The 16,503-nt window shown below is 32.2% G+C and overlaps 2 protein-coding genes across 2 annotated transcripts; both read right to left on the reverse strand.

Annotated features, from left to right (window-relative positions):
* Positions 1-1,303: 1,303 nt before the first annotated feature.
* LOC127840025 (uncharacterized) lies at positions 1,304-3,098 on the reverse strand (the record flags this gene model as incomplete). Its single annotated transcript, XM_052368412.1, has 4 exons — positions 1,304-1,705; positions 1,999-2,145; positions 2,297-2,444; positions 2,699-3,098. Coding segments are annotated over 4 exons (945 nt in total), but the record flags the coding sequence as incomplete, so codon positions are not given.
* Positions 2,987-4,917, reverse strand: LOC127837446 (uncharacterized). The gene is made up of 2 exons (XM_052364567.1): positions 4,728-4,917; positions 2,987-4,067 (listed from the first exon to the last, which is right to left on the reverse strand). Exons 1-2 carry the CDS (start codon positions 4,743-4,745, stop codon positions 3,099-3,101), a joined length of 987 nt encoding a protein of 328 aa, XP_052220527.1. The 5' UTR covers positions 4,746-4,917; the 3' UTR covers positions 2,987-3,098.
* Positions 4,918-16,503: the final 11,586 nt, after the last annotated feature.

Raw genomic sequence — 16,503 nt, forward strand, 5'->3', positions numbered from 1 at the left:
CAAAGCCTTAAAGCAAGCTCGATTAATGTTTTAATAGAAAAAATTTACAATAACTTTAATAAAGATGATATTTAAAGTGATATTATGGGCATTTTTCACTGTTGACTTGAGCTGTAAAGAATTAACATGCCAAAAGAATAAGTTAAAATGTGGTAACTTACCAATTATCTACAACTCATCTTGCTACCAGTTGTTTATAAAAAAATATATATTCTTTTGATATTTTGCATGACTCACCCAATCCTCAAGGCCGAAATGATCCGTAAAACAAAATTGTGTTCTTGTGACGTATGAACGAAACTGCAAGAAAACTACATTTAGACTCACATCGTACATCGAATCATTTCTGTCGTCAGTTGTCAAAACGAAAATACGGTGGATATTCAAATGGATTATTTTTCTCATTCCGAGATATTGTTTTATTATGTTGATGCTGCATTAACAAATATAAGTGTATATGAAGTGAAAACATCAAAAATAAACAACGGTTGCGATAGACACCTTTATACTGTTAGTTGCCCATAATATCACTTTAAATACAATTATTATATATATGGACCGTGTCGCGGCAAAACCTGTATTCGTGACAAAATTTGACATTTTTTGTTTTCTATGGATTGATAAAGACTGTTCTGTGCTTGTTATTATGATACCAAATTTATAGATATAGCCCCATTACTTACAGAGAAATTTTTTATTTTAGTAACAGCACTGCAGAGGTGTTTTGACGTTAACAACGTTAACAGCGTTTTCAAGTAAACCTCATTCAGATGTATGTTACATCAAAATCCACACTTATAAACTTATATTATCAGGTATCTATGTGTTCAAAAAATAGTTGTAATTAACATTAAACTGTAAACTAACATACGTTGCTTAGCAACAAAGTCCACTTATATTTACATCGACCAGCAAACCATACATTTTAAATCATTTTTTTCTAAACCAATCTCACATATTTTCACAACATATCATTTAGTTTTTCATAGGAATGCACGCATCAAAACAAACATTATCAATTACACCATTAATACATAAACCAACAATATCCAATAATAAAAATAATAAAATAATTTCATTTTGTTGAAATGTTAGATTTTTATTTCCCAAAAGTGCTGTTTTTAAAAATTAAGAGTCGAGTAATCTTTAATAATTTTTATAATTATTCTTAGCATGTTCACAATTTATTTATCGTACAGCTTAAATTGAAAGCAGAATTCATTGTTTGCCATGAATTCTATAGAAACGAGCAGAAGTGAATACAAATATTTCATTTGATATGAAAAAGTGTTATTTAAATGTGTTATAAATAAACCAATGTATTTAAACAGACATTGAAGGATATTCAAAAAGTACTGAAGAATAAGTTTCAAGTTATTTGTCATTCGCCTGTAAATATTGACATTATAATGTGTGTAATATTTCGCCGTAGATGCGATAGATGCGACGACATAACTATAGTGATGTTTCTGGGCAAGGGCAAGTAGCATCCTTGTTAGCATCGCTGAGATATGGCCTGACAACTTTGTACAAGTACTCCTGTCTGTTTCGGCTGAGTCCTTTGGCATCTACAATCTGCGGTTGTTGGTATGGAATATGGACGCCATCCATAGTCACTGTAACCTTGACCTCTGGACATCCGACTCTCGTGCGCATTGTGACCACACCTGGCTCTTCCGTCGTCATGCGGAAGTACTGATATTGTCTGAAAATAAAAATAAATACTATTTTGGCAAACATTTTAATACGTTTGGATAGGACACAAAATTATGATGCATTTGCGAATAATATTCATTTGCATTGGTAACTATAATTGAAGACAATGTGCATGGTTATGTCCGAGTTTTGTTTTTCTTTCGCTTTGTATTGCACTTTAGGAATTTTAGACTTTTCGTTAAACATCAGTATAAAACCGTTATACAGAAAAAAATATTAACAATTCTACTCAGTGGTGTGAACATTTTCAACCAATTATCATAGGCCTACGTTAGTAAATACCTTATCGCTGGTACAGGACAAAACAGTCGGGACAAAAACCCTTTCCAATCCCGCCAGTTCCATGCCGGATACCTCACTGCTTCATTGGATGCTGAGGACATATTCACCATCTGGGTCAATGAGTCCATTGTCTCAATGTTCGACCTCCTGAATTTTAATGATCAGATTGCTAGTATTGTCAGGAGAAGAAATGTAAACTCGATCTTATTCTACATGCTAAATAAATAAAACACTTCATACAAGGAAAATTTACCTTTTTTAAATTCTTACACATACAACAAAGGCGGCTTTTAGGTACCTGTAAAGTTTCTTTAAATGCCCAAATCCACTGTCAACCAGACACCTGGCATGTCCTGGTATTTGCATGTGGTATTCTATCACGTCATGTCTGCCGGTCATCACACGCCATGTGAAATAGCCAATGAGGTAGCGGTTCTTGTTCTGACCTGTAAAATATTGCAGACCATATGTTAATATTCTAAAAATACATACTAAAACGTTTCTATATTTTTTTCTTTGTTATTAAGGTAACGTTACACATTTTGTTAAGCCTACTTTAAAAGAAAAATCAAACAATTATTACCATATGCTATATAGTCATAGATATAAATAATGTTTAATTGTTAAGAACACAATATTTACTCATATGTTTGAAATATTTATTCAAATATAACTAAATGATAATTTTACAAAATAATACCTGGACAATTATCCGCATGGATGAAGCATGTCGATTCACCACGCCCGTGGGTGTCTAGCACCATATCCAGCATCGAGATGACAGCATTGGGTCCGTGTGTTTGGGTACCATCTATGCCCATAGTTTCACTTTCATCAATCAAAAAATTGAGCTGTTTAGGCAGTCCATCTATCCGTACACCAAAAATATGTACTTTGCGAAGGGACATGAAATAAATTGGCCCCATTTGCCGCGAGAAGTGAGGAATGGATACATTTTGACTAAAATCAAAAGTATAGTGGTTTGTTCTTTTATCAGAACTTAATATGCATGTTTCCTTGGCACGCTTTACACAGTCATTATAAAGTTCTCTTTCTTTTTGGGCATTTATCACATGTTGTTTGAAGTTTTCGGCAGCCTCTTACTTTTCACTCTCTTCTATTGCCTTCATAATGTTCTTTCTATGGCCTTCACATGTTGCGCAAACATCATCCCTAGGCGAAGCTATTCTAATGTGACACAGACAGCTTTTCCAAATTTCACAGAAAGCAGTTCGCTGTAAAGATCTAACCCCAGCCTCGCGACATCTTTCTATATACTCTTTATGAATGGTTAGTTTTGTTTTACCACTGTCAAGATAAATTGGAGGAGTATTGTCGCTTCCTCTGGGAGCTGCTGGTTGGGGGATACCATACGTGTCCGCATAATTTTGCAAAAATTCAACCACGCGTTTTACATCATCATAAATGACGGCTTGTGATGGTTTCTTTCCTACGTTTCCATGCTTTCTTGGCAATGGACCATTCTGCTTATAATGGTCTACAAGATTTTCTAAAGCTGATCTACCAATGTCATTAACCAGCATAAACGTTTTCTTGCAAACTGGCTTTTGGAATGCATTGTATGAAACCATCGAACGTTTCCTTGGCTTCCCTCGTTTTGTAGTCAGGTCATTTCCACACTTAAGATTACTCATGACAATAATATCCTTCTCTGCCTTTGTCAATTCTCTCATGTTCAATATATGATGGTATACCTGGCCAATTTCAAAATTAACAGTACACTTACTCTTGCAACCACATCCGATCTCGAGAAACTGCCTGACAGTTGCATAGTCAGCGTCCATGTCACCACTGGCGCATGCACCACTGACAATGTATGTATCGTCCACATCACTTTCATACTCATCACTGTTGTTACATACAATGTCATGTTGGTGAATGAAATTTCTGGCTCTACAATCAACACTATTTGCTGCTGAACTGTTTTCGTCCTCACTAAATGAATGATCATTTGGGGAATTTATATAAGTCCCATCATCGGAATTTGAGCTCACCTGAGATGCCGATGGAGTTCGCCCAAAGTGGTCGGACAATAAATTGTCCAGTTCCTGGAAACGTATATAGTCTATGCAAATTATTCAAACATTAAATAATCGATACGTGTTTCTTTACGCGAAATTACAGAAATTTGTTTTTGCACTCAGTCATTGAATAAAAGTAGACAATGTAGATCTATATGTGCGATATGCAAGCTATTTCCTACCGAAACAAGGATAATAAGTGACAAAAATCTTCCAGACTTCTATGCAATATTCTTTCCTGCATATTAATCTATTTAAATCTATTAAGAATTTGGATAAATAATAATTTAGAGACTATGGTCGAGTTTATAATAAAAATCGAAAACAAAAACTAACAAATAACAAATACTATTTTGCTTTGAATTTTAAAAACTGTTTAGCCTTTAGGATCGGCACAACAAATTAGAATCGATCGGGTTCAATATTGGAAAAAAAACTTTTTGTAGTAACCCCATGGTTCCAATAAAAGGTTGGGACAAACTCTTACAACAATTCATGTACAAATAAAAATAACAAACTTTTAGTCTGATAAGTTATACCGTAAATAAATTTTCGTTCACTGAATATCTTAACAACGTTTAACATGGTGGTTAATTTGTAAACACGTCTAGTTCGCTATATTCTATTAAATATTTAGATCAAACCAATTTTGCAAAATAGCCAATAATAATAAAATATACTACTTACTTCTATTTCATTATCCATATCACATCATTTCATACTTAACACAAATATAAAACTGTCCAAAACAGCTACACAGATCCACATGTTGCAGTGATGACGAAATCGCGCAAATTAAATAAAATGTTGACGTCACTTTACAGAGAATTTACCAACGTCATAACTGATGTCACGAATACAGGTTTTGCCGCGACACGGCCCATATATATATATATATATATATAATAAAAGTAAAAACACGTGTCTGGGATTTTAAATATATATTGATTTAGCCAACGCGTTTCGCATAGCTCATCAGGGCATAATACAATATATTACAACGTCAAAATGTCATGGAGATAACGTCATATCAATTATGACGTTATACCGTCAATAAATATTAAATGAAATTTAATTTTGGTTTAAATACATGTATAAAATGTTGTTCTTTTGCTAACCTAGCTGAAATATTGTTCGAAAATAGCTTATAAAATGGAAATATTTTAAATTTTGGTTCATTATGTGAACATTCATCTAAATGTTTTCTTAAAGGCATCTGTCTTGTTGAGGGGTCTCGCATTTGTTGTTCATGGACAGATCGCCTATTTCTAAGTTTATCGCCAGTTTGGCCTATATAATATTGTTTGCATCCATTGCATAATAATACATAAATCACATTTTGTATATCACATGACATATTAGTTTTTATTTTGAACATTTTGCCATTAAAATCAAAAGAATTCCTTTCAATAATATAACCACACAGGGCGCATCTAGAGTCATTACATTTGGATACTCTTGGTTCTTGAGATGAAAAGTAAGATTTGGTTAACAGACGTTTTAAATTAGGTGGCTGTCGCTTACATTTTATTATCTTCTGATTTGAAATTATTTTATTCATAACCGGGTCTGTTTGTAAAATGTCAATGTTGTTTTTTAATACGCCAAACAGTTCTTTATTTTTTGGATTTTGTGTTGAAATAAATGGAATTATATTACTCTTGTCTTTCCACTTTCCATCCCTAAACATGAATTACTTTCAAAATCAACACAAAAAGACAAGAGTAATATAATTCCATTTATTTCTTCAAGAAAGTTAACAGAAGCAGAAACAAGTCTATTATCTAAAGGAATATCTTTTGTACCGTCTAAAAAACACGTAGATTTATCAAAGATACACAGTGATCTAGCAGAATGGGAGAGACGGATGCGACTCGCAGAGTATTTCCATAGTGATGAAAATCAAGAAAGGAAAAATGAAAAGGAGGAATATGAGATAAAGAAAGAAAGCCGTTTTACTCCTGAACCTGGTAGAGAAAAGTGGCTAGATGCTTATATAGAAGCAGTTAAAAATGATATTCTAAATGGCATAAAAGAAAATGGACAGTCAAATATCACAAGACAAGAAAAACAAGCGTTGCACACGCTACTAAATGATTCCAGTATAATAATAAGGCCTGCAGACAAAGGTTCTGGAATAGTGATAACAGACGCAAATGAATATGTAGAAAAACTCAGGAATGAACTTAATGACAGCACATCATATGAAAAAACTAATGGGAATGGACTTGAAAATGCAAACAAAAAGGTGAAGCAACTAGCAAATAAACTATTTAAAAACGGCATTATCTCAAAGAACTTACAACAATACTTGATACCCAAATATCCATCAAGAGGGAAACTCAAAGGAAATCCAAAAATACATAAAAAAGGCAACCCGTATAGAACAATCGTAAATGGCATTGGAACAAGTACTGAAAGAATGGCAGAGGTAGCAGAAAAAGAGCTAGAAACCTATGTTATAGAAACACCAAGCTATATAAGAGACACCACAGCATTTTTAAACGCTATAGAGAGGGAAGTAACTACACCATTACCAGAAGGAATTATCTTATACTGTTTTGATGTTGTCAAGTTATACCCATCGATTCCAAAGAAAGAGGGCCTAGAGGCGTGCAAACAAGCTTTAAATAAACGCTGTACTAAGACCATCAACACTGAAGCGGTCATTGAAATGATTGAAACTGTTTTAGAAAATAATGTGATCGAATTTTGTGGACAAGAATACAGACAAAAAGAGGGAGTAGCTATTGGATCGAAACTTGGGAGAAATTATGCCTGTTGTTACATGAGAAAATGGGATGAACAATTATCTGAATACAATAAACAACCAATATTCTATAAACGTTTCATAGATGATGGGTTTGGACTATGGACACATGGAATTGACGAACTCATGAAATTTTTTGACTATGCTAACAAAATACATGAAAACATCAAAGTAGAATTAAGATGGAACACAACACATATAGACTTCCTAGACACAAACATTCAACTAGAAGATAATAAAATAACAACTGATTTATACTCAAAGCCAACCGATAAACATCAATATGTCCAATATGACTCAGACCATCCAACAAATGTGAAGAAAGCAATACCCTATGGATTAGGAATACGTTTAAAAAGAATATGTTCTGACGAAAACAAATACAGACATCGGAAAAAAGAACTAAAACAGAATCTACAAAAAAGAGGATATCCAAATAAATTTGTAAACCATGAATTATCCCGAGTTGATAATTTAAATAGGAAAGACTTACTTAAGAAAAAAGAAACAAATAGAACAGCCAACAAGAGAGTACCACTAGCTATAACTTATTCTAACAACCTTCCAAATATCCACTCAATAATTCGAAAACATACCGACAAACTATATAAATCAGACAGAATGAAAAATATATTCCCAGACGTACCAATAGTTGCATACAGACGAGATAGGAATATCGGTGACATTTTAGTTCATGGAAAAACAAATAAAGAAATAAACAAACGTTCTCAACTAATACCACAATCGTGTAAAACTAATTGTATAGTCTGTAAAATGTTGAAAAGAGGTTTTCATAACAACCCAAAAAGCGAAATTCCAAACGAAGCAATAAAACAGAACTGTAACATTTATAACTTGGTGTACGGTATATTTTGTATTAAATGCCAAAAGATGGTATACGTCGGAGAGACAAGCAGATCATTAAAGGAACGTGCCAAAGAACACGAGGCTGACGTGCGGCTACGAAGAAATAAACCGATCTCAGAACATTTCAATGGTGCTGGCCACAGAGTGCAGGATATGGGTGTATCAGTGTTAACACAAATAAGAGACAGTTCCCATTATTACAGACTTATTAAAGAACTGGAATTCATAAAGAAGTTTCAAACACAATCGCCAAATGGACTTAATACAAAAAATCAACTTGATGTCCTGCTACGGGAAACTATCTTGTAAAAAATATATGTGAAAAACATTTTATAGTAAACATCAACCTAAATGTATGTAAAAATAAGAGTACTTTATGCAATTTATCTTATCCATAATGTGTATATGTTATATAGAATAGCAAGTATATATGATTATTTAATCAAATATCATTATAATATTTTACATAGATATGGATTGAAATAATTAAAGTCATTAAATAAGTTTACCCTATTTAATTAATGATAATAAGTTTAGGTCGATTATAATTACATATGATGATGATTGTTTTATTGTAAAATATCAATTTATTAAATATATAAAGCACACATTTTACATAAGATTAAGACAAAATATGTAAGTGTTTAACGTCATTTCATTTTTGGCGCATTTTTACATTTTTTGGCGCCATTTTAAATAACGCCATTTATGACGTCATCATGTACAACGTCATTTGACGTTTAAAAACATTTTTCTTTGTTATTTAAATTGTGCAGTCAAAAGACGTAAAAATGTAGTTAACATATAATTTCCAATGTTTTGATAAAGGCATTATGCCGAAACGTCAATTAAAGGAGTATAAACAGAGAGTTATAATTATTTAATATCCCTTCGGATAATTCAACTGAGCTTATATGTTTTTTAACTCCGAAAAACAAAATGGAAGATGTGTTGGACTGCAATAGCCAAGAGATGGAAAAATACTTACGTTATGTGTCACATAAAGATTTTATATCAAAGTGTGTAAGACATGGGATTGTACCAGAAGGATTCAAGATCAACTGGAATATTCAGATAGACTGTAGCGATGAAATACTAAAGAAGTGTGAAAAAATCAAACAAGATGCGTCGGTGAAACTCATGGAACTTACATTGGTAGCTTGTGAAGAGAAAATTAACAAACTAAGAAGTGATATATGTGTGGAAGATTTAAACAATGAGGACCATAAACTGTTTTCAAAACGGAAGCTAGCTGAACTTACACAGAAAAAGAATGAAAAATTCTACAAGCTGTTAAACTGTAAGTTAGACTTTTTATCTTCATTGGTAACAATTGACAATTTTCAAGAAAGTTCCATACAAATGGATGGAAACTGTTTCTACAGATGTATTGCAAAAGGAATATATAACAATGACAACAAGCACGAAATAGTTAGACAAAAAATTAATAACCATATGAAGGACTTAAAAGATGTTTACAAAGAATACGTAGATAGAAGTATCACAAAGCATATAGAAAATCATTCATTTAGTGACGGAAGAGTTGAATCGTGGGCAACTGAAGCTGAAATATATGCAGCAGCAACCCTATTTTTAAGTGAAATATGCATATTTGCTGACGACCAAAATATTACAAGTAAACTACTTTTCCAACCACTTAATGGAGTTAAAACAAAACGAAAAATATTCCTAAGATTAAGAATGCAGCATTTCACTTTACTGCATACAAAATTTGACCAAAACAAACATCAATACCTTCCTGAATATGAGAGAATGAATAGGGAAGTTCAAATAGATTGGTTTACAATGGAGTCCTGTTGCAATTTTGAAGAAAGGGGACATAATATGAAATATCAAGATAAGAAAAATAGAAAAATACAAGAGTCTGATACACAAAAACTTAAATCAAACGATAAAAGAACTAAAAACAAGGGTGAAAATAAACCAGCAAAAAGAGACACAATTGAAACAAATAATAATAGTCTTGACACTGTTACAAATCTGTCTTCAAGAAAGTTAACAGAAGCAGAAACAAGTCTATTATCTAAAGGAATATCTTTTGTACCGTCTAAAAAACACGTAGATTTATCAAAGATACACAGTGATCTAGCAGAATGGGAGAGACGGATGCGACTCGCAGAGTATTTCCATAGTGATGAAAATCAAGAAAGGAAAAATGAAAAGGAGGAATATGAGATAAAGAAAGAAAGCCGTTTTACTCCTGAACCTGGTAGAGAAAAGTGGCTAGATGCTTATATAGAAGCAGTTAAAAATGATATTCTAAATGGCATAAAAGAAAATGGACAGTCAAATATCACAAGACAAGAAAAACAAGCGTTGCACACGCTACTAAATGATTCCAGTATAATAATAAGGCCTGCAGACAAAGGTTCTGGAATAGTGATAACAGACGCAAATGAATATGTAGAAAAACTCAGGAATGAACTTAATGACAGCACATCATATGAAAAAACTAATGGGAATGGACTTGAAAATGCAAACAAAAAGGTGAAGCAACTAGCAAATAAACTATTTAAAAACGGCATTATCTCAAAGAACTTACAACAATACTTGATACCCAAATATCCATCAAGAGGGAAACTCAAAGGAAATCCAAAAATACATAAAAAAGGCAACCCGTATAGAACAATCGTAAATGGCATTGGAACAAGTACTGAAAGAATGGCAGAGGTAGCAGAAAAAGAGCTAGAAACCTATGTTATAGAAACACCAAGCTATATAAGAGACACCACAGCATTTTTAAACGCTATAGAGAGGGAAGTAACTACACCATTACCAGAAGGAATTATCTTATACTGTTTTGATGTTGTCAAGTTATACCCATCGATTCCAAAGAAAGAGGGCCTAGAGGCGTGCAAACAAGCTTTAAATAAACGCTGTACTAAGACCATCAACACTGAAGCGGTCATTGAAATGATTGAAACTGTTTTAGAAAATAATGTGATCGAATTTTGTGGACAAGAATACAGACAAAAAGAGGGAGTAGCTATTGGATCGAAACTTGGGAGAAATTATGCCTGTTGTTACATGAGAAAATGGGATGAACAATTATCTGAATACAATAAACAACCAATATTCTATAAACGTTTCATAGATGATGGGTTTGGACTATGGACACATGGAATTGACGAACTCATGAAATTTTTTGACTATGCTAACAAAATACATGAAAACATCAAAGTAGAATTAAGATGGAACACAACACATATAGACTTCCTAGACACAAAAATTCAACTAGAAGATAATAAAATAACAACTGATTTATACTCAAAGCCAACCGATAAACATCAATATGTCCAATATGACTCAGACCATCCAACAAATGTGAAGAAAGCAATACCCTATGGATTAGGAATACGTTTAAAAAGAATATGTTCTGACGAAAACAAATACAGACATCGGAAAAAAGAACTAAAACAGAATCTACAAAAAAGAGGATATCCAAATAAATTTGTAAACCATGAATTATCCCGAGTTGATAATTTAAATAGGAAAGACTTACTTAAGAAAAAAGAAACAAATAGAACAGCCAACAAGAGAGTACCACTAGCTATAACTTATTCTAACAACCTTCCAAATATCCACTCAATAATTCGAAAACATACCGACAAACTATATAAATCAGACAGAATGAAAAATATATTCCCAGACGTACCAATAGTTGCATACAGACGAGATAGGAATATCGGTGACATTTTAGTTCATGGAAAAACAAATAAAGAAATAAACAAACGTTCTCAACTAATACCACAATCGTGTAAAACTAATTGTATAGTCTGTAAAATGTTGAAAAGAGGTTTTCATAACAACCCAAAAAGCGAAATTCCAAACGAAGCAATAAAACAGAACTGTAACATTTATAACTTGGTGTACGGTATATTTTGTATTAAATGCCAAAAGATGGTATACGTCGGAGAGACAAGCAGATCATTAAAGGAACGTGCCAAAGAACACGAGGCTGACGTGCGGCTACGAAGAAATAAACCGATCTCAGAACATTTCAATGGTGCTGGCCACAGAGTGCAGGATATGGGTGTATCAGTGTTAACACAAATAAGAGACAGTTCCCATTATTACAGACTTATTAAAGAACTGGAATTCATAAAGAAGTTTCAAACACAATCGCCAAATGGACTTAATACAAAAAATCAACTTGATGTCCTGCTACGGGAAACTATCTTGTAAAAAATATATGTGAAAAACATTTTATAGTAAACATCAACCTAAATGTATGTAAAAATAAGAGTACTTTATGCAATTTATCTTATCCATAATGTGTATATGTTATATAGAATAGCAAGTATATATGATTATTTAATCAAATATCATTATAATATTTTACATAGATATGGATTGAAATAATTAAAGTCATTAAATAAGTTTACCCTATTTAATTAATGATAATAAGTTTAGGTCGATTATAATTACATATGATGATGATTGTTTTATTGTAAAATATCAATTTATTAAATATATAAAGCACACATTTTACATAAGATTAAGACAAAATATGTAAGTGTTTAACGTCATTTCATTTTTGGCGCATTTTTACATTTTTTGGCGCCATTTTAAATAACGCCATTTATGACGTCATCATGTACAACGTCATTTGACGTTTAAAAACATTTTTCTTTGTTATTTAAATTGTGCAGTCAAAAGACGTAAAAATGTAGTTAACATATAATTTCCAATGTTTTGATAAAGGCATTATGCCGAAACGTCAATTAAAGGAGTATAAACAGAGAGTTATAATTATTTAATATCCCTTCGGATAATTCAACTGAGCTTATATGTTTTTTAACTCCGAAAAACAAAATGGAAGATGTGTTGGACTGCAATAGCCAAGAGATGGAAAAATACTTACGTTATGTGTCACATAAAGATTTTATATCAAAGTGTGTAAGACATGGGATTGTACCAGAAGGATTCAAGATCAACTGGAATATTCAGATAGACTGTAGCGATGAAATACTAAAGAAGTGTGAAAAAATCAAACAAGATGCGTCGGTGAAACTCATGGAACTTACATTGGTAGCTTGTGAAGAGAAAATTAACAAACTAAGAAGTGATATATGTGTGGAAGATTTAAACAATGAGGACCATAAACTGTTTTCAAAACGGAAGCTAGCTGAACTTACACAGAAAAAGAATGAAAAATTCTACAAGCTGTTAAACTGTAAGTTAGACTTTTTATCTTCATTGGTAACAATTGACAATTTTCAAGAAAGTTCCATACAAATGGATGGAAACTGTTTCTACAGATGTATTGCAAAAGGAATATATAACAATGACAACAAGCACGAAATAGTTAGACAAAAAATTAATAACCATATGAAGGACTTAAAAGATGTTTACAAAGAATACGTAGATAGAAGTATCACAAAGCATATAGAAAATCATTCATTTAGTGACGGAAGAGTTGAATCGTGGGCAACTGAAGCTGAAATATATGCAGCAGCAACCCTATTTTTAAGTGAAATATGCATATTTGCTGACGACCAAAAAATTACAAGTAAACTACTTTTCCAACCACTTAATGGAGTTAAAACAAAACGAAAAATATTCCTAAGATTAAGAATGCAGCATTTCACTTTACTGCATACAAAATTTGACCAAAACAAACATCAATACCTTCCTGAATATGAGAGAATGAATAGGGAAGTTCAAATAGATTGGTTTACAATGGAGTCCTGTTGCAATTTGAAGAAAGGGGACATAATATGAAATATCAAGATAAGAAAAATAGAAAAATACAAGAGTCTGATACACAAAAACTTAAATCAAACGATAAAAGAACTAAAAACAAGGGTGAAAATAAACCAGCAAAAAGAGACACAATTGAAACAAATAATAATAGTCTTGACACTGTTACAAATCTGTCTTCAAGAAAGTTAACAGAAGCAGAAACAAGTCTATTATCTAAAGGAATATCTTTTGTACCGTCTAAAAAACACGTAGATTTATCAAAGATACACAGTGATCTAGCAGAATGGGAGAGACGGATGCGACTCGCAGAGTATTTCCATAGTGATGAAAATCAAGAAAGGAAAAATGAAAAGGAGGAATATGAGATAAAGAAAGAAAGCCGTTTTACTCCTGAACCTGGTAGAGAAAAGTGGCTAGATGCTTATATAGAAGCAGTTAAAAATGATATTCTAAATGGCATAAAAGAAAATGGACAGTCAAATATCACAAGACAAGAAAAACAAGCGTTGCACACGCTACTAAATGATTCCAGTATAATAATAAGGCCTGCAGACAAAGGTTCTGGAATAGTGATAACAGACGCAAATGAATATGTAGAAAAACTCAGGAATGAACTTAATGACAGCACATCATATGAAAAAACTAATGGGAATGGACTTGAAAATGCAAACAAAAAGGTGAAGCAACTAGCAAATAAACTATTTAAAAACGGCATTATCTCAAAGAACTTACAACAATACTTGATACCCAAATATCCATCAAGAGGGAAACTCAAAGGAAATCCAAAAATACATAAAAAAGGCAACCCGTATAGAACAATCGTAAATGGCATTGGAACAAGTACTGAAAGAATGGCAGAGGTAGCAGAAAAAGAGCTAGAAACCTATGTTATAGAAACACCAAGCTATATAAGAGACACCACAGCATTTTTAAACGCTATAGAGAGGGAAGTAACTACACCATTACCAGAAGGAATTATCTTATACTGTTTTGATGTTGTCAAGTTATACCCATCGATTCCAAAGAAAGAGGGCCTAGAGGCGTGCAAACAAGCTTTAAATAAACGCTGTACTAAGACCATCAACACTGAAGCGGTCATTGAAATGATTGAAACTGTTTTAGAAAATAATGTGATCGAATTTTGTGGACAAGAATACAGACAAAAAGAGGGAGTAGCTATTGGATCGAAACTTGGGAGAAATTATGCCTGTTGTTACATGAGAAAATGGGATGAACAATTATCTGAATACAATAAACAACCAATATTCTATAAACGTTTCATAGATGATGGGTTTGGACTATGGACACATGGAATTGACGAACTCATGAAATTTTTTGACTATGCTAACAAAATACATGAAAACATCAAAGTAGAATTAAGATGGAACACAACACATATAGACTTCCTAGACACAAAAATTCAACTAGAAGATAATAAAATAACAACTGATTTATACTCAAAGCCAACCGATAAACATCAATATGTCCAATATGACTCAGACCATCCAACAAATGTGAAGAAAGCAATACCCTATGGATTAGGAATACGTTTAAAAAGAATATGTTCTGACGAAAACAAATACAGACATCGGAAAAAAGAACTAAAACAGAATCTACAAAAAAGAGGATATCCAAATAAATTTGTAAACCATGAATTATCCCGAGTTGATAATTTAAATAGGAAAGACTTACTTAAGAAAAAAGAAACAAATAGAACAGCCAACAAGAGAGTACCACTAGCTATAACTTATTCTAACAACCTTCCAAATATCCACTCAATAATTCGAAAACATACCGACAAACTATATAAATCAGACAGAATGAAAAATATATTCCCAGACGTACCAATAGTTGCATACAGACGAGATAGGAATATCGGTGACATTTTAGTTCATGGAAAAACAAATAAAGAAATAAACAAACGTTCTCAACTAATACCACAATCGTGTAAAACTAATTGTATAGTCTGTAAAATGTTGAAAAGAGGTTTTCATAACAACCCAAAAAGCGAAATTCCAAACGAAGCAATAAAACAGAACTGTAACATTTATAACTTGGTGTACGGTATATTTTGTATTAAATGCCAAAAGATGGTATACGTCGGAGAGACAAGCAGATCATTAAAGGAACGTGCCAAAGAACACGAGGCTGACGTGCGGCTACGAAGAAATAAACCGATCTCAGAACATTTCAATGGTGCTGGCCACAGAGTGCAGGATATGGGTGTATCAGTGTTAACACAAATAAGAGACAGTTCCCATTATTACAGACTTATTAAAGAACTGGAATTCATAAAGAAGTTTCAAACACAATCGCCAAATGGACTTAATACAAAAAATCAACTTGATGTCCTGCTACGGGAAACTATCTTGTAAAAAATATATGTGAAAAACATTTTATAGTAAACATCAACCTAAATGTATGTAAAAATAAGAGTACTTTATGCAATTTATCTTATCCATAATGTGTATATGTTATATAGAATAGCAAGTATATATGATTATTTAATCAAATATCATTATAATATTTTACATAGATATGGATTGAAATAATTAAAGTCATTAAATAAGTTTACCCTATTTAATTAATGATAATAAGTTTAGGTCGATTATAATTACATATGATGATGATTGTTTTATTGTAAAATATCAATTTATTAAATATATAAAGCACACATTTTACATAAGATTAAGACAAAATATGTAAGTGTTTAACGTCATTTCATTTTTGGCGCATTTTTACATTTTTTGGCGCCATTTTAAATAACGCCATTTATGACGTCATCATGTACAACGTCATTTGACGTTTAAAAACATTTTTCTTTGTTATTTAAATTGTGCAGTCAAAAGACGTAAAAATGTAGTTAACATATAATTTCCAATGTTTTGATAAAGGCATTATGCCGAAACGTCAATTAAAGGAGTATAAACAGAGAGGTATACTTTATGATTATACTTTAAGAAGAAGAAAAAACAGACAAACAAACATAACAGTGCACTCACACATATTGTGTATTAACTATTATACATAATACGGGTTCGATACATACAATATTCTCATTTGTACAAAATATTTGTTCTGATATCGCATAATTGGTAT

Source organism: Dreissena polymorpha, chromosome 7 (assembly GCF_020536995.1).
Source record: "Dreissena polymorpha isolate Duluth1 chromosome 7, UMN_Dpol_1.0, whole genome shotgun sequence".
Classification (NCBI taxonomy): domain Eukaryota; kingdom Metazoa; phylum Mollusca; class Bivalvia; order Myida; family Dreissenidae; genus Dreissena; species Dreissena polymorpha.